The sequence below is a fragment of the Haliotis cracherodii genome, unplaced genomic scaffold (assembly GCF_022045235.1).
Source record: "Haliotis cracherodii isolate W230 unplaced genomic scaffold, xgHalCrac1.p SCAF_3, whole genome shotgun sequence".
Lineage (NCBI taxonomy): Eukaryota > Metazoa > Mollusca > Gastropoda > Lepetellida > Haliotidae > Haliotis > Haliotis cracherodii.
The window spans coordinates 41,777,004-41,796,581 of record NW_027266286.1 but is presented as its reverse complement, the minus strand read 5'-3'; the positions used below and the strand labels follow the sequence as shown (position 1 = coordinate 41,796,581).

The 19,578-nt window shown below is 43.4% G+C and overlaps 1 protein-coding gene across 1 annotated transcript in view; it reads left to right on the top strand.

The window, feature by feature from the left end:
* LOC139475881 (cation-independent mannose-6-phosphate receptor-like) overlaps positions 1-19,578 on the top strand; it is a 72,207-nt gene that overhangs the window by 32,980 nt on the left and 19,649 nt on the right. The window contains exons 23-36 of the mRNA XM_071259093.1: positions 778-844; positions 5,433-5,586; positions 6,650-6,788; positions 7,315-7,440; positions 8,660-8,919; positions 9,158-9,385; positions 10,868-11,017; positions 11,481-11,648; positions 12,610-12,820; positions 13,651-13,730; positions 15,364-15,521; positions 16,553-16,695; positions 18,109-18,253; positions 19,414-19,482. Of these exons, the coding sequence (XP_071115194.1) occupies positions 778-844; positions 5,433-5,586; positions 6,650-6,788; positions 7,315-7,440; positions 8,660-8,919; positions 9,158-9,385; positions 10,868-11,017; positions 11,481-11,648; positions 12,610-12,820; positions 13,651-13,730; positions 15,364-15,521; positions 16,553-16,695; positions 18,109-18,253; positions 19,414-19,482 (2,098 nt within the window). The remainder of the gene's footprint in view (positions 1-777; positions 845-5,432; positions 5,587-6,649; positions 6,789-7,314; positions 7,441-8,659; positions 8,920-9,157; positions 9,386-10,867; positions 11,018-11,480; positions 11,649-12,609; positions 12,821-13,650; positions 13,731-15,363; positions 15,522-16,552; positions 16,696-18,108; positions 18,254-19,413; positions 19,483-19,578) is intronic.

Here is a 19,578-nt window from a genome sequence, read left to right as displayed (position 1 = left end):
GGATTCCGGGTTAGAATAGGCCCCCAGAAGCCTTAGTTTGTTGTATCGGTGGTCAGACTTATTGACCAGGTTGACTTTTGCTGAACTAGGATTTCAAGGACTGAATGAAAATATGTTGTCAGTACCTGTAATGCTGCTCTGGTGTAAACTGTAGTCAGTCATCATGATGCACAAGCAGAACTCAATTGGTATTACACAAGAGCGTGTTTAGTATTTTATTTATTTCTTGCCATTTATAACTTTCTTAGAATTTCACTGTCGTGTGTCAATAGGCAGACATCTATGCGATCCACAGCATAATCCATCTGAGTTTAACAGAATAATACTTCAAAAGGACAAAAGTTGATACTTACCGGTATTAATTTAATACCATACAATGGCCCACCTTTAGAATTCAGGGGTCTGTTCCACAAAGCTATCATAACTCCCATTCTTTAACATAGATGTACAAGTGTCTTTGCACTTTGATCGCCTCGTGAACCCTGCACCACAAAGTTTACAATCACAGTCAGACTAGCAACAGGGTGACTGGGGTCATCGAGAGTGCGTAAGCTCCTCTCAGTGATTTATCATCTCTACATGCAATGTCATAATGTGTAATACAGCTGTATGTTTATTGAATGGGTGATCTCTTCACGGGCAATTAATAAAAACATGACACATTTAGATAGATAACGAGATATGTTGACTGCGTGCATTTTGTCATCCAACCTAAGAACATTGTATTTCTTTGTAGACAACACAATGGTGAAATACTGCTAACATTTATATTAACAGATCAGACCTGCCCTCCCAACTCCGCAGCCTGTATGGTGAACTTGACAGAGACACTGCAGGAGAAGAAGTGAGTTGGATGTTGATTCATACCAACATTGTTACATGTGTTATGAAATACAAAGCATTTGTCCTTTGGCCAAACTAATGATGATGAATGAGCTCCCATGTATTATCTCAAAAAACATTACGGCAGATTACTCAATTCCTTGTGCTTGTAGTAATTGACAGGCACATACATGCTCCAGAGCCTTATATTTATAACAAATGTTATATTTGGGATAACACTTTCTCAGTAAAGTACAGATTCTAGTACTTTTTGGGGTTGCGTCCCGTCACTTGCCAGAGTGAGGCACCTAATTGCCAGCACACAAAGTCAGCGATCTAACCCACTCAGCTAATGAGGCTTCCGCAAAAATGAAAGTCCGACACTTTATACTGTTACCCTGTCTGGCGCTTGGCATTAAGGGGTTAAAACAAGGACTGGTTGGCTCGGAGTCAGTATACTATGTCTGAGTGGGGTATTCATGTTAAACTGCAGCATGGTATCTCAATGAGCTAGCACTATATATCGGCATCAGTGTGGACTAGTACAAGCAGCCACACACACATGTGCATGCCCGTCACTATATAAGTACAATAATCTTTGACGCGACGTTAAACCCAATTTCACCTCACCTCACCTCTGGCAAGTGTTGGTTCAAATCCTGGATGGGACTTTACTACCAAAGTGTTATCCCGAATATAACAATACAGCGATCTAACCCACTCAGCCGCAAGACTTCCGCAAAAATGACTCAACCCCAAAAAGTACGAGAATCTGTACTTTACTAAGAAAAGCGTTATGCCAAATATAACATTTGTTACATTTGACCTCTTTCTAAATGGCATTGTGTCTTATATTTGTAGCAGGAGGCAGTGCCCTCAATTGTGTAGTAAGAAGCACTCCGTCATCCTAGTACTTCATGCTTGAAGCATTTTTGTAATATTTGCATGTGAGCAAGTCTATGAGCCAAGCTGTTTTTCACAGGCAATGCACATAAAAACATTACTAGCATCGGGTAATATATTCATCTTGGGTCACAGACATGCTCATACTTTGATTTTCATTTGAAATCTGCCTCTCTCACTCAATGTAGCCATAGTTTTAGTTTTGACCATATCACTGAAGTCAAGAACTTTTAAGAATAAAATGGCTAGTTTTCAACCATTTGATGATGTCTGATAAGTTTCATACCAAATTTTACAAAGTTTACAGAAAGTTTAAAGTTGACATTTCCATTGGTCCAAAAAGGACCATTGTCCTATCTCCACCTTTGTCAAGCTAATAGTGTATGGACCACTTTAAACACTACCCCACTACCCTGTTTGTACAATACGATTAGTAAGGTTGGACTCACCCTGGTGATGAGCCAGCACTTTAAACACTAGGCTACCCGACCCCCCTGTTTGTACAATACAATTAGTAAGGTTGGACTCACCCTGGTGATGAGCCAGCACTTTAAGCACTAGGCTACCCCGCTGCCCTGTTTGTACAATACAATTAGTAAGGTTGGACTCACCCTGGTGATGAGCCAGCACTGTAAGCACTAGGCTACCCGACCCCCCTGTTTGTACAATACAATTAGTAAGGTTGGACTCACCCTGGTGATGAGCCAGCACTGTAAGCACTAGGCTACCTGACCCCCCTGTTTGTACAATACAATTAGTAAGGTTGGACTCACCCTGGTGATGAGCCAGCACTTTAAACACTAGGCTACCCCGTTGCCCTGTTTGTACAATACAATTAGTAAGGTTGGACTCACCCTGGTGATGAGCCAGCACTTTAAACACTAGGCTACCCGACCCCCCTGTTTGTACAATACAGTTAGTAAGGTTGGACCCACCCTGGTGATGAGCCAGCACTTTAAACACTAGGCTACCCGACCCCCCTGTTTGTACAATACAGTTAGTAAGGTTGGACTCACCCTGGTGATGAGCCAGCACTTTAAACACTAGGCTACCCCGTTGCCCTGTTTGTACAATACAATTAGTAAGGTTGGACTCACCCTGGTGATGAGCCAGCACTTTAAACACTAGGCTACCCGACCCCCCTGTTTGTACAATACAATTAGTAAGGTTGGACTCACCCTGGTGATGAGCCAGCACTTTAAACACTAGGCTACCCCGTTGCCCTGTTTGTACAATACAATTAGTAAGATTGGACTCACCCTGGTGATGAGCCAGCACTTTAAACACTAGGCTACCCGACCCCCCTGTTTGTACAATACGATTAGTAAAGTTGGACCCACCCTGGTGATGAGCCAGCACTTTAAGCACTAGGCTACCCGACCCCCCTGTTTGTACAATACGATTAGTAAAGTTGGACCCACCCTGGTGATGAGCCAGCACTTTAAACACTAGGCTACCCGACCCCCCTGTTTGTACAATACAATTAGTAAGGTTGGACTCACCCTGGTGATGAGCCAGCACTTTAAGCACTAGGCTACCCCGCTGCCCTGTTTGTACAATACAATTAGTAAGGTTGGACTCACCCTGGTGATGAGCCAGCACTGTAAGCACTAGGCTACCCGACCCCCCTGTTTGTACAATACAATTAGTAAGGTTGGACTCACCCTGGTGATGAGCCAGCACTTTAAACACTAGGCTACCCCGTTGCCCTGTTTGTACAATACAATTAGTAAGGTTGGACTCACCCTGGTGATGAGCCAGCACTGTAAGCACTAGGCTACCCGACCCCCCTGTTTGTACAATACAATTAGTAAGGTTGGACTCACCCTGGTGATGAGCCAGCACTTTAAGCACTAGGCTACCCCGTTGCCCTGTTTGTACAATACAATTAGTAAGGTTGGACTCACCCTGGTGATGAGCCAGCACTGTAAGCACTAGGCTACCCGACCCCCCTGTTTGTACAATACGATTAGTAAAGTTGGACTCACCCTGGTGATGAGCCAGCACTTTAAACACTAGGCTACCCCGCTGCCCTGTTTGTACAATACAACTAGTAAGGTTGGACTCACCCTGGTGATGAGCCAGCACTTTAAACACTAGGCTACCCGACCCCCCTGTTTGTACAATACAATTAGTAAGGTTGGACCCACCCTGGTGATGAGCCAGCACTTTAAGCACTAGGCTACCCGACCCCCCTGTTTGTACAATACAATTAGTAAGGTTGGACCCACCCTGGTGATGAGCCAGCACTTTAAACACTAGGCTACCCGACCCCCCTGTTTGTACAATACAATTAGTAAGGTTGGACCCACCCTGGTGATGAGCCAGCACTTTAAGCACTAGGCTACCCGACCCCCCTGTTTGTACAATACAATTAGTAAGGTTGGACCCACCCTGGTGATGAGCCAGCACTTTAAACACTAGGCTACCCGACCCCCCTGTTTGTACAATACAATTAGTAAGGTTGGACCCACCCTGGTGATGAGCCAGCACTTTAAACACTAGGCTACCCCGTTGCCCTGTTTGTACAATACAATTAGTAAGATTGGACTCACCCTGGTGATGAGCCAGCACTGTAAGCACTAGGCTACCCGACCCCCCTGTTTGTACAATACAATTAGTAAGGTTGGACTCACCCTGGTGATGAGCCAGCACTTTAAACACTAGGCTACCCGACCCCCCTGTTTGTACAATACAATTAGTAAGGTTGGACTCACCCTGGTGATGAGCCAGCACTTTAAACACTAGGCTACCCGACCCCCCTGTTTGTACAATACAATTAGTAAGGTTGGACTCACCCTGGTGATGAGCCAGCACTGTAAGCACTAGGCTACCCGACCCCCCTGTTTGTACAATACAATTAGTAAGGTTGGACTCACCCTGGTGATGAGCCAGCACTTTAAACACTAGGCTACCCCGTTGCCCTGTTTGTACAATACAATTAGTAAGGTTGGACTCACCCTGGTGATGAGCCAGCACTTTAAACACTAGGCTACCCGACCCCCCTGTTTGTACAATACAATTAGTAAGGTTGGACCCACCCTGGTGATGAGCCAGCACTTTAAACACTAGGCTACCCCGTTGCCCTGTTTGTACAATACAATTAGTAAGGTTGGACCCACCCTGGTGATGAGCCAGCACTTTAAGCACTAGGCTACCCGACCCCCCTGTTTGTACAATACAATTAGTAAGGTTGGACCCACCCTGGTGATGAGCCAGCACTTTAAACACTAGGCTACCCGACCCCCCTGTTTGTACAATACAATTAGTAAGGTTGGACCCACCCTGGTGATGAGCCAGCACTTTAAACACTAGGCTACCCCGTTGCCCTGTTTGTACAATACAATTAGTAAGATTGGACTCACCCTGGTGATGAGCCAGCACTTTAAACACTAGGCTACCCCGTTGCCCTGTTTGTACAATACAATTAGTAAGATTGGACTCACCCTGGTGATGAGCCAGCACTTTAAACACTAGGCTACCCGACCCCCCTGTTTGTACAATACGATTAGTAAAGTTGGACTCACCCTGGTGATGAGCCAGCACTTTAAACACTAGGCTACCCGACCCCCCTGTTTGTACAATACAATTAGTAAGGTTGGACTCACCCTGGTGATGAGCCAGCACTTTAAGCACTAGGCTACCCGACCCCCCTGTTTGTATATTAGCATTTCACAGGTTTCACTGACCGGTCTTGTGCTCATTAGGTTCCACAAGATTGGGGAACTGACCAGCAAGCCAGTGAGGTTCGACACTCTGTCCAAGACGCTCATCATCCGGTACGACAATGGAGAGAAGTGCCCAGTTGCTAACCGGACAGTGTCCACTGTCATCATCCTGCACTGTGACCTCCATGCCTATGTGAGTATGGGGCTTCCTCTCAGGAAACCCAAGTGTGTGTGTACTTCTGTCTCTAGGTCAGTAAGTGAAGTGATCTTACCATGCCTACCAGGAAACCCAAAATGGATATAATCAGCAGTCTTTGACTTTAGCCACTTGTCCGAAGCCAGAAGTAAAATTAAGTTTGGTCTTGTAAGATTAACTTACAATAGTCCATATGTTAACACTAAATTGTATTGAAATTGATGCTAAGAGCCAAGATTTTTTGGCTATTGACAGAAATAAAGTCATTTCAATAGTTTGTAATGAATTTTCATGACCCCAATTACTTGAAAATCTCATGTTAAGATGATAGAAACAAGTGATTGTGGTACGAAACAACCAAAATGGATTGGGTGGTCCAGTCAGTGACTTGGTTGATTGTGTGTCATCATATCCAGATAATGTGAGAGGTTGCTCATGATATCAACCACTGGTTTGTCAGGCCCAGATTTGTGTATTTACAGGCCACTGTGATACGGCTGAAGTGTTGTTGACTGGTGTAAAACAACAACAAACAATCACTGTGTATTGGTGCAAAGAGGACCTGTATTTAATGAGATCAATCTTGAAAATATTTTTTGTCGTTTCAGTTACAGCTTTTGGAAAATGAGGGGTGCAGTTTGAGATTGGGCAGTTGTTCTTTGGACAGTTGTGTGATCTTGGTGATTTGCTTGTCGTAAGAGGCGACTAACGGGATCGGGTGGTCAGTCTCACTGACTTGGTTGATGTATGTCATCGTATCCCAATTGCGTGGATTGATGCTCATGTTTTCAATCACTGGATTGTCTGTTCCAGACTCGATTATTTACAGACCGCTGTCATATAGCTGGAATATTGCTGAGTGCGGCGTTAAACAACAAACAACAAACAAATGTATCTTCAAAGGAGTTAGTTATTGTGTTGTAAAATGTTTACACTTGTACTCAATCACCAACCACTTCTGAATGTAGAAAGGTTAAGTATGCTTTGGAAAGGTTGGTGTGCACCCTTCACCCCTTTGGATGTCATAGATCTCATGTTTAGTGAAACCATTCTACTTCAGGATACGGAGCCCACTGGTCACTTCCTGGCCAACCTGTGTGAGCATCGGTTTGTCTGGACGACGCGCGCAGCCTGCTCCGTGAACACAAGGGAAAGCAGTGCCAAAGGAGGCAACTGCACTGCGACAAACCCAGACTCTGGTGAGTCAGTCTTAGTGTAATCTCTCATTGCTAGTAACCATGGGGACCAATGCTAAAAAGTACTTGGCTCTGGACAATTGGCAACCCTCACAACCTTGTTGTTTCCTGTCATCCAAACAGGCTGCCTCCATGGTCTAGTGGATAGAGCGCCTGCCCAGATAGCAGAAGGTCAGGGGTTCGATCCCGGGCAGGATCATATCAAAAGACTTTAAGAAATGTACTCGATGTTACTCTGCCTGGCGCTTGGCATTAAGGGGCTATAACAAGGACTGGTTGGCTCGAAGTCCGTATACTATGTCTGAGTGGTGTATTCATTTTAAACTGTGGCATGGTATCTCAGTGGGCTAGTACTATATAATCGGCATCAGTCCGGACTAGTACAAGCAACTTGCACTGCACACATGGCAACACATTTGATGATCAAGTAAATTGCTTTTCCATTAGATTTTTATTTGATGTTAATAATTTTTTTAAAACCTGTGGATTATGTTGAGCTTCAACCGAATTGGGTGTCCTTATGTTTCAGGCTACACGTTTGACCTGAGTGCCCTGAAGAAGTCCACAGGATATCACTTCAATGACGGCAACGACCATGACTTCCACATCAATGTGTGTGGCCCAGTTGCTGGCAGTGGTTGTGACAGCAAAGCTGGTGAGGAGTCTTTTATTCCTGAGACTTCAAGTACTTGTCCCTCATTATCCCCCGCCCCAACGAAGTTGGCGGGGGATATAGAAATGGGTTCCGTCTGTGTGTGTGTGTGTGTGCGTGTGTGTGGGTGCGTGTGTGTGATGCCTCTTGCTATTTAGTAATTTTAGAAATGTTTATTTTTCTCGTTTCCATGGCAATAAGTTGGACTTAGGTTCTACAGGGGTGGTGTTCGTTCTACAGGGGTGGTGTTCGTTTCCAGAGTGTATCTCAAAAACCGTTAAATACTTTCTTACAAAACTTTGCATGTCTACCAGGCACATACTGAACTGGTGCCTTTTGATATATAGCACTTTTAGAAATTGTTATTGTTTATCTTACCATGACAACAAGTTGGATTTAAGTTTTAATATAGGATTGGTTTACTTAAGTAGTATAACAAATAAACTGTTATATATTTCCTTGCCAAACATTGCATGTCTATATATAAAGCGCATACTGAACTAGTGCCATGTCATATTAAGGAGTTTTAGAAACGTTTATTTTAGAATTTCCATTGCAGCTATTTTGACATGGGCTAAGAGAAATGTTGGGTCAGTTACCTGGTTTGGGACCATAATGTGCTAAATGGGCGGGGGGTATAGATGACTTTGTCAACTATACGCTTGTTATTTGTTGAAGTATGAAAAGACCTTGGTCCACTTGTACAAAGGAATGTAAGCACTATGACGATCATAGTTCCCATACTTTAACATGGACTAAGTCACTTACATAGATAGTGGTCCCAGATATTGATTCCCCTCAAGAGTTCAATGTTTGGACTCCATTCTTCTTGCCAAACAACACCCGCCCACCCCCATTATATGGCTGAAATATTGCTAAAGGTGATCTTGACACCCACTCTAAAGGGTGACAGGTGGCACTGTAGTTTAAGGCATTGTAAGAGTTGCCTCCCTTGGTTGCAAGGATCAGCTATTTGTGGATTTGAATCCCAGATCACCCTGATCAAATCCTTGGCCTGTTGACACTTTACCTATTTTCATGTGTTTCACCAACAATTGGTGTCACATAAGGCTTTCTTTCAGGATAAGCTGACCACCTATGACATGAGATTCTACTGAAAACAATAGTAAGCCCCACTCACTCACTCACACACTCACTCACTCACTCACTCACTCACTCACTCACTCACTCACTCACTCACTCACTCACTGGTGTGTTTCAGGAGCATGTCAGAAGGAGTTGGTGGGGGAAAAGCGGAACTTCAGCGCCGGTGTTGCCAACAGCAACCTGCAGTTCCGAGGCGGCTTCTTGATGCTGAACTACTCCGGTGGCGCTCTCTGCCACAACAAGTACCACCGCTCCACCATCATCAACTTCATCTGCAGCCAGGAAAAGGGGGATGGATTTCCTATACTGGTGGGCGAGACAGATGACTGTGTGTATCACTTCAACTGGCACACGAGCAGAGTCTGTGAGCAAGAGGTTGGTCCAACTTTCTAAAACTTTGTCATCATACCAATCAGGAATTTGGAGAGATATCAGGGATATGGAAAAGTATTGATATTCAGATGTCAAGTAATAATATGTTCTTTTCTTTGTAAGTTCTCCATCAACCAATGTTTTGCCATGAAAATTGAATTCATGGGACCATTTCTCAATTTCTCATGTAATTCAACTCTTTCCTAGTTTGATAATTTTTTCATTCAACTTCAACCCTCAGGTAAAATGCAGTGTGGAAACCCTGGGCCCAAAAGGCAGTTACAAGGTCGACCTGTCTCCACTCATCAAGGCATCAGGACACCATGTGGCCATTTCCATGATACCAGGGGCGGTAAACTCAGGCACAACCTACTACATTAACATCTGCCGACCCCTCAACCCCATCCAAGGGAAACTCTGCCCCCCGGGCTCCTCTGCCTGTATGATAGAGGGAGATAAAACTCCTTTGGTATGTACATAACTGTGCCCACCCTCTTCTCTGTGTCATCAGGGAGATAAAACTCCTCTGGTATGAACATAGCTGTGCCCACCCTCTCCTCTGTGTGATAAGGGAGATAAAACTCCTCTGGTATGTACATAACTGTGTCCACCCTCTTCTCTGTGTGATCAGGGAGATAAAACTCCTGTGGTATGAACATAGCTGTGCCCACCCTCTCCTCTGTGTGATCAGGGAGATAAAACTCCTGTGGTATGTACATAATTGTGCCCACCCTCTTGTCTGTGTGATCAGGGAGATAAAACTCCTGTGGTATGTACATAACTGTGCCCACCCTCTCCTCTGTGTGATCAGGGAGATAAAACTCTGGTGGTATGTACATAACTGTGCCCACCCTCTTGTCTGTGTGATCAGGGAGATAAAGCTCCTGTGGTATGTACATAGCTGTGCCCACCGTCTTGTCTGTGTGATTAGGGAGATAAAACTCCTGTGGTATGATCATAACTGTGCCGACCCTCTACTCTGTGTGATAAGGGAGATACAACTCCTGTGGTATGTACATAACTGTGCCCCCCTCTTGCCTGTGTGATCAGGGAGATAAAACTCCTGTGGTATGTACATAACTGTGCCCACCCTCTTGTTTGTGTGATCAGGGAGATAAAACTCCTGTGGTATGTACATAGCTGTGCCCACCCTCTTGTTTGTGTGATCAGGGAGATAAAACTCCTGTGGTATGTACATAGCGGTGCCCACACTCTTGTCTGTGTGATCAGGGAGATAAAACTCCTGTGGTATGTACATAGCGGTGCCCACACTCTTGTCTGTGTGATCAGGGAGATAAAACTCCTGTGGTATGTACATAGCGGTGCCCACACTCTTCTCTGTGTGATCAGGGAGATAAAACTCCTGTGGTATGTACATAGCGGTGCCCACACTCTTGTCTGTGTGATCAGGGAGATAAAACTCCTGTGGTATGTACATAGCTGTGCCCACCCTCTTCTCTGTGTGATCAGGGAGATAAAACTCCTGTGGTATGAACATAGCTGTGCCCACCCTCTCCTCTGTGTGATAATGGAGATAAAACTCCTGTGGTATGTACATAGCAGTGCCCACCCTCTCCTCTGTGAGATCAGGGAGATAAAACTCCTGTGGTATGTACATAACTGTGCCGACCCTCTACTCTGTGTGATAAGGGAGATAAAACTCCTGTGGTATGAACATAACTGTGCCGACCCTCTACTCTGTGTGATAAGGGAGATAAAACTCCTGTGGTATGTACATAACTGTGCCCACCCTCTCCCCTGTGTGATCAGGGAGATAAAACTCCTGTGATATGAACATAACTGTGCCCACCCGGCTCCTCTGCCTGTATGAAAGAGGGAGAAAAAATTCCTGTGGTGTGTATGTAACTGTGCCCTACCGGCTCTTCTTTGTGCATTCACATGAATAGATCACGCTTCCTATGGTTATAATTCACACTGCCTGGTATTTCAGAGTTTGGGTCACCTGGCTGGAGGTCCGTACGTTGACTCCGTGACTGGGAAGGTGACCTTGTCCTATGTGAATGGCAGCAAGTGCTTGAAGGACCCCAGTAGAAACACCACAAGCCGTATCATCTTCACCTGCAAAGTCGGCACATCGCTTGTGAGTTTAATCAAGCCTTTTCTCAACCCCAATGAAGTTGCAGTTTACCTATATAAGGGAGATAACTCTCACACCAGTTTGCTTTTCTAGCAATTAATTCAAGTCATTCAAAACTCTCTTTAATTTTTTTTCTGTAACTCAAAGTTTGGAGTTTTTACAGTTTTACACGCAGCATCAATTAAGTTGAGACCAGTACTGAAAATGGGGACCTGCCTGTGGGGCACAATACCCTTATTGCACAATAATGAAAACAAATTCCTTGACATCACAACCTATGTGTGGGGGTCATATCCTTCTAGTCTGCAGCTCATTTTGGACCAGTGGTTTCTGCAAAATATCTTGCTTTTGGTAGAAAACAACTAGTGGCTCTGGAGTTTCACTGGTGTCAACCTAACAGACTTGTGTCTGTGTATAACACTGATATAAACTGACCCACTAACAGCCACACTGTTGTCACTTCCAGGGTGAGCCCAAGTTTGAGTTGGCAGATGATTGTGACTACGTGTTTATGTGGTACACCAACCTGGCCTGCCAGGACAACCAGATCGCCGCCGAGACACCCACATGCTCGTACAGTGACCCCAGCACCGGCCAACTCTACGACATCAGTGCCCTCAACACTCCAGTCAAGGTGAGATACAGCAGTGTGGAGCGGTAGGGTAGCCTAGTTGTTATAGCGTTAACTCGTCACACTGAAGGCCCGGGTTTGATTCCCCACATGGGTACAACTTGTGAAGCCCATTTTCTGTTGTCTCCCACCGTGATATTGCTGGAATATTGCTAAAAGCGGCGTAAAACTATACTCTCTCATGTACGCACGCACGCACGCACGCACGCACGCACGCACAAACGACAGGATGCACAAACGACAGGATGCAGACATAGCTTTTGTTTGAGAAATATGAAGTTCACTAGCTTTAGGCCAGTGATTTTGGCTAACTCCTTTGGTTTAGGCTTGGATTGGCCTATATCATGGATTGGCCTATATCATGGTTTAATTGGACTTCAAATCTTTGGTCTGTCAGCACCATGCCATTTAAGAGAGCTTCTCCTAGCTGTACATGTCGGCAACCTGTGACACTTGTTGCTACCCACGTGGGGATTCAGGGTTAGACTTTGTCTCCAGCAACCTATGCTGGTTGCAAGTGGCGATCAATGGATTGGATAGTCAGGCTCATCGACTTGGTTGTCAATTGCAAGGATTGTTGCTCACAATATCAATCACTGGTTTGTCTGGTCCAGACTCAATAATTTACAGACTAGCATCATAAAACTAGACTATTGCTTAGTTAAGTGTTAAACGAGAATACTTACAGATTATATGCCATCATATAAATGAATACTGTTACCTGCAAAGTGACAGTGAGTATTTCTGCCTGAATGGGGGCGGTCGGGTATCCTAGTGGTTAAAGCATTTGCTCGTCACACTGAAGACCTGGGTTCGTTTCCCGACATGGGTACAATGTGTGAAGCCCATTTCTAGTGTCCCCCGCCGTGATATTGCTCGATTATTGCTAAAAGTGGCATAAAATCAAACTCACTCACTGACTCACCCTGCCTGAATGACCACTGATGGTATGGTGTGTGTTCAGGCGTTCCCAGCACAAGGGGGAAGCTTCTTCATCCAGCCATGTGGCGCCATCAGTAACCCCGCCTACCCGGCGTGTGCCGGCTCGTCCAGCTGCCACGTTGACCACAACACTGCGATGTCGTACGGGGATGCCAAGAAGGGGATGTTCATGATGGAGAGTCGGGAGATCCTGAAGCTGCTGATGACTGGAGGCAGTCAGTGTGATGTCGGAGGTGAGGCCAGGTGGATGGGAATTGTAGGGCTGTGTGATACATGTTGTCAAGATAACATGTGCTCTTAGCATGCTTAGTACTGTAAGTTTATATCAAAATGTTCAAGTTGTATTCATAGAAGTAAGATCACTTGTGAAACTCGGTGCAGGATACCATACAAGACTAGGGGGGACCATCTTACTGGGCTACACAAGGTGGAGGTACATGTTTCATTGCTGTGCTAAGCCTATTTATTGTCATAACTGATTAAATAACAGAAGATTTGGATAGGCATTTTAAAGTTGGAAGAACATGAATACATGACACTTTTTTTATGGATAACAACTTCTTTTATTCTTTTCAGCAACGTTTCAGAGTTGCTTTGTGCCTCCATTATAACATGTTTCATTGTTATACTTGTATTAAGATTCTTGCAATTCCATTGGTTAATCCGTACCACGTGGCGAAACAATACACTGTAATGTAGATCCCAAATCCTGTGACTGACATTGACCTCAAATACGACTCTTCACATGATCAGTATTGACTCTCATGTGATGAATTTTGATTTGTCTGCAGTTCGCAGCCAAGTTACTGTAATGAAACAGAGGACAGTTTATAGGGCTCATTAACTTTAAAGTGAATTTAGGTATAACAAAGCGAATGATTACACTTGACAAGATCAATATGCGAAAACATTTTGTTTTCACATATTGACCCCGTCAAGTGTAATGATTTGTATAATAACAGTTCTGAAGCTTTAGCCAAGTGAAGAGCTTTAGACAGTAGCTGTGTATTTGAAGGAGCAATAACATTTAGGCATTACCATTCCTGTTGTTATTGTTATCTAGGACAGAAGGTGCAAGCCAAGACCGAGATTATGTTCCAGTGTGACTACAATGCTGGCAGTGGGAAGCCCCAAGCGTGGCCTGTAAGTTACAGTTGGTTCATCTCCTGTAGCATCTACTGAGGAAGTAGACATGGAATGACATTGAAAATTTGTTGTCACGGAGATACTTCTCTTTATATGTGCTTTGTAACATGATATGTCTGGAGTACCCTATCAAGCAATGAATGGCGTCATCAAGCAATGAATGGCGTCATCAAACAATGAATGGCATCATCAAACAATGAATGGTGTCATCAAACAATGAATGGTGTCATCAAGCAATGAATGGTGTCATCAAGCAATGAATGGTGTCATCAAGCAATGAATGGTGTCATCAAGCAATGAATGGTGTCATCAAGCAATGAATGGCATCATCAAGCAATGAATGGCATCATCAAACAATGAATGGCATCATCAAACAATGAATGGTGTCATCAAGCAATGAATGGCATCATCAAGCAATGAATGGCATCATCAAGCAATGAATGGCATCATCAAGTAATGAATGACATCATCAAGCAATGAATGGTGACATCAAGCATTGAATCGTGTCATCAAGCAATGAATGGCAGCATCCAGCATTAAATGGCGTCATCAATTAATGAATGGCATCATCCAGCAATTAAAGACGTCATCAAACAGTGAATGATGTCATGTTTCCATGACATTGAACCACCAGGTTTATAGAATATATACAAAAATACAAGATTTTTTCCATAAAAAAAAAATAGTAATGTGTATGAGAAGCATATCATCATGCTGATCACTAAGTTTTTCCGATTATAAATGGCTTCAGGGTAGGGCGGGGATGAGTCCAAATTTACTACCCGGGTTCCCACGCCCCTATTACCTGACCCTACCTGGGTACCCACTGTAGGCCCCAAGAGATAGGTACAAAATGTCTGATTGGGATTTTTTTTACCATAGCCCAGGCAAAACGTATTTAGACACATGTATTAAACAATCAGGTCATGCATACACTGAAGTTGACTTAAGTTATATCTTTATTCAACCATATGAAAAGTTAGAAGGAATGGGTGCATAATTTTTGTCAATATATCACGTGACTAACCACGGGTCCGGGTACTCCTATAAATTCCAGTTTCCACCCTTGCCGAACTAGGCTTGAAATCTCGAGTCGATGCATAGTCCAATCAAAATCTCGTAACAAAATTGACATGTAGTTTGTAAACTGCCATGCAGATTTCTGTCGATTGCAGGATTTGCAAAGGATGTGTACCCTCAACTCGGCGTCAACAGATATTTCTAAATCTTTTCATTTTGTTAATTAGGTGCTCAATTAATTTGATAAACTTGGCGAGGTGAAACATGTTTAATGACAATATAGGTCATGGATTATCTATAACATCGCCATGATACAGAGCTGCTATTTTGTTTAAAGCAAATGCAAGTAATGTGATTGGTGGAATGTGATTGGTCAATACGAGAGACATAGACATAACTTATAATAGCCATTGGTGGAGCAACCATCATACCAAGAAATTCCAGTTTAGTTCGGCAAGGGTGGAAATTGGACTTTTATAGTCTGTTAACTCCCTTGCGTCAAGGAGATGTGTAATCACAAATTAAGTGTATTTAATGCCTAACTGTCAAGTGTGAATCACATATACACCCTGATGGGGTTGGTTGTCTGATGGTGTACGTTGTGCTGCAGAGTGCCAAGTGTTCCGCCTTGTTTATGTGGAAGACAAACCTCATCTGTCCTCCCATCATTGAAGACTGTACCCTGGTGCATGATGGGACGGTGTACGACTTCGGGATACTCTCACGCGACATCGGCAGCTGGAACTACACAGACTCCAAGGGAAACATGTACGTTTTCTACTGTGTTTAATATACAAAATAGTGTGTCAACAAGAGCAGCTGGTGTACGTCACTGCATCTGTTGACATGCTATTGACGTAATCATATTGCATGCTTGCAGTAATGATTTTCATTTGGGATGAAAACTAACCTTTGTCCCTGTCTCTCCATCCCTCTCTGCTCCAAGGTAGACACAATTTTATTGATAACAACTTCTTTAATACTGTAAAAAGCCATGTTTTGACAACGGTATAAGGATCTATACCGAAACGTCACTTTTTACTGTATTAACGATCTTGTTATCCATAAAATTGTGTCTACCTCGTCATCTGTCAAATTCTAAGTAATGCCTATCAAACAATTTTTCCTCTCTACACCGCTGTAAATATATGGGAAAAGTGTGTACACACAAAAATACAGTACTTGTTACTTTACAACTACTAACAGACAAAAATGTTACTTTTAGTTACATCACCCAACTGATTTTCTTTAGAGTGAAAGTATTTTTAGTCAAAATGATTTAAGAAAACAAGAAGTTTGCTTGCTTTATTTTCATTTCTATTGAGAAATTATGTGTAATCAGTAATATAAAGACAATCTCATTAAAGTCAGATCTTAGTACTCGCTACTGCCACATAAAGATCTTAGCATCCCATTATAGGTCATGTCAGAACTAACTTTGATTAAAGAAAAAGCATACCTTTTGTTTTAGAATGTTTTAGGATGTTAGCTTCATTACATGACAACTCGTTCTCTTCAGGTGAGACTGCATGCTTTAGTGTTCTGTGTTTGTTATCGGTGGCTCTGTCACTTAAGGTTCAGCAATTTGCTGTTTAGAGTTATGTCCCTTAGCAGGGCCAGGATCAGCAGGTCTTGGATGTAAATAACAGACTGCCGATGACAATGATTCTTGGTCTGACTCATACATGGTTCCATCACTAAATTTAGTTACCTACGAACATGGACGCCATGATATTGCTGAAATACTGTTCAAAGTGGTATTAAACACAGCTCACACCTCCCTTCCTTCTCTTTTCTAGTTACTTCTTGAACATCTGCCAAGGGGTTCATGGTCGGGCTCGAGGTGAGGGATGTCACATGGATTCGGCTGTTTGCCGCAAGACTGCCGACAAGAGGACAGATATGTTGGGAGCGGTGCGGACACAGAAGCTCCATATGGATAGTAGGTTGACCGGCCTAGCTTTAGCATTTTTGAATTCTTGACGGTCTAGCATACACTATGAATGTCCATCTTCCGTCAATATATAGGGATGCTTTGCAGTGTAGTTGCCATATTTACCCAACGAATCATTCAAAGACCTAATTCCACTGAAGTTGGAGCCAGTGGGTGCTTAGACTCTTGAGCGTTCCGCTTACATTGCATCAACAATACTCATTACTGTTTCTTGCATGGCAATATGGGCACACATTGGCTTATGCCAGGCAGTGGTTGGTTGTGCACAATGCTTTTGTACAGAGTAGATGCAACCTCTTTTCATAAGCTTACTAAAACTGGACAGTGTATTTATGGGTGAATGTGATAGAAAGAGACCTGTGAAGTATTGATGATGATCCATGTCACTATATTCTGATACAGGCTCACTACTTACCTTGATATCCGCGAAGATCCGGGGTAAAGTAGGTCTTCAGCAACCCATGCTTGTCGTAAGAGGAGACAAACAGAATAGGGAGGTCAGGTTCACTGACTTGGTTGATGCACGTCATCGTATCCCAATTGCGTGGATCAATGCTCATGATGTCCATCACTGGATTGTCTGGTCCAGACTCGATTATTTACAGACTGCTGTCATATGCTGGAATATTGCTGAGTGCGGCGTTAAACAACAAACAAACAAACTTATCTTGAAGTATGACTGTCGCTCTCCTGAACACTCAGTCAGTTAACATAATCAGTAGTTTTACTGCCCGTGGTTCCAAGGACTTTGAAAGGACAAGGGTAGCCTGTCCATCCCTGTTCGCCTCAATCCCAAACACCAAGCTTCGTATCATTTTATTGCCCTTGAGTACCTACGGATGAAAACGCTGTAGGACCTCTGGGTTGGAGTCGGTCTAGAGCAACCCATGCTGGTCGTAAGTGGTGACACAATGGTTCGGAGGGTCAGGCTTGTTCACTAGGTTGATAGCGTGTCATCATACTTCGACGGTGTGGATCTTTGCTCACAATAACGATCACTAGATTGTCTGGAGACTCGATTATTTACAGGCTGCCATCATAAGGATATAGATATTGCTGAGTGTGGTGTTAGACATCAAACAAACAGATGAGAATATCTCTGTGAGGCTGGGTGTTCGATATCTTTGTTTCATGAAGTTCACCATATGGAAGCCTACAGAACATGCTTCATGTTGATCACCTCTGTTGATATTGTTGATCACAGATGCATTGGACATTGCACAGTTTGCAAAAATACATTATCAAATGCCTGCTGCATCACATTTATAAAAGATTTGTATGAAAATTGCATATTCATATGATGGTGGCCTAAGCTGTGTTCATCACCAAACCAGTGAGACATGAACTGCTGCACTGCATGCCACTGGTCCTTGTCGTCTAACGCCATTGTTTCCTGTTCAGCTGACGGCCACACTATTGTCTTGGAGTACTCTCAGGGGGCGTCAGCCTGTTCCCACAGCCGGCGCCGCAGCAACAACCTCATGGCCAAAACCATTATCAAGTTCAAGTGTGATAAACTGGTGGGAGGCCCAAGATTTATTGAAAGGTATGTCACATTAATCGTCTTAATATTGTTCTCATGATCCTTTGTAATATATTTACTTATTGACAGTTTACATGTTTCTTTTTGTTTATTTATTTTGTCTGTCTGTTTCTCAGAGCTTGAATTGTTCACAATTTTTTATGATTTAGAAGTTTGAGTAGTTTATTTATAAAAAAGTAGTTTATTTATAATGGATCGTAATGGTGCACGCTTACTAACCTATTAAATATGTCCTACACAAAATGTTTCTTGTTCAACTTTTATGAGGGGGCACGGGTGGCCCAGTCGTGTGAGGCGCCATGATTCGCTGTGCAGAGTTGAGTCCCTTGGGCACACCAGAAACCTATGATTGTGGGTTCGAATCCCGGTTCGCCCCAATTATGTTTCTAGGTTTGTCAGCACCATACCCTTGCTCGTGGGTTTCACTGAAGTGGTAAATGTCTTAGACCTGCATCACTTCGGGCTTTCCTCCCACATTAAGCTCCCAAATTTACAATTTCTTTTGGTATTCTAGGGGCCTAGCTAGCCCAGTGTTGTGTCCTTGCTGTCAGGCTTCCTCCATCTTCCCTCCATCTTCCCTCCATCTTCCTTCCATCTTCCTTCCATCTTCCCGAGGCAAGGGAGTTAACTGACTACTAAAGTCCAGTTCCCACCCTTGATGAATTTCTGGCCACAATTGTTGCTCCAGCAGTGGATAATGCGAGTTATGTCCCTTCTGTTGAGCAATCAGTTTTCACCTCTTACGTCGCTTGCATTTCCTTCAAACAAAATGGTTGCACCCCGTCAAGACCATCTGTCGATAATCATGATCTATATTTGAGCACCTTGATTAAAAACATGAAAAGATTTGGAAAATATCTTTCAATGCCCAGTTGACGGTACACATGGTTTGCAAAACTTGCAGTTGATCGAATCTGCAAGATGAAATCTGGATGTCTTATGCGTTGCATGATTTGATTGGACTATGCACAGACTCGTTAGTCAAGCCAGAATGTAACTCCAGAATTCCGGGCAAGTAAAACTGGACTTTGAGCATCAGTTTACTCCCTTGCTTCAGGAAGATGGCTTTCCCCTTGTGTCAAACTTACACTGAAATACTGCCCAGAGGAACCCAACTCTCTCGCTCTCTATGTCAATGCTTATCATGTCATTTCTATTTTCAGTGCAAGAAATAACGAGCAGTGCATCTTTGAATTTGAATGGAAAACAAGACTGGCTTGCAAGAAAGACATGTGAGTGAATATCACTTTCATAATGCACATCTGAATGTAAATTCCTTTTTTATGATTCCTTAGTCTGCTAACTACTTGATATAATGAGCCCATGTT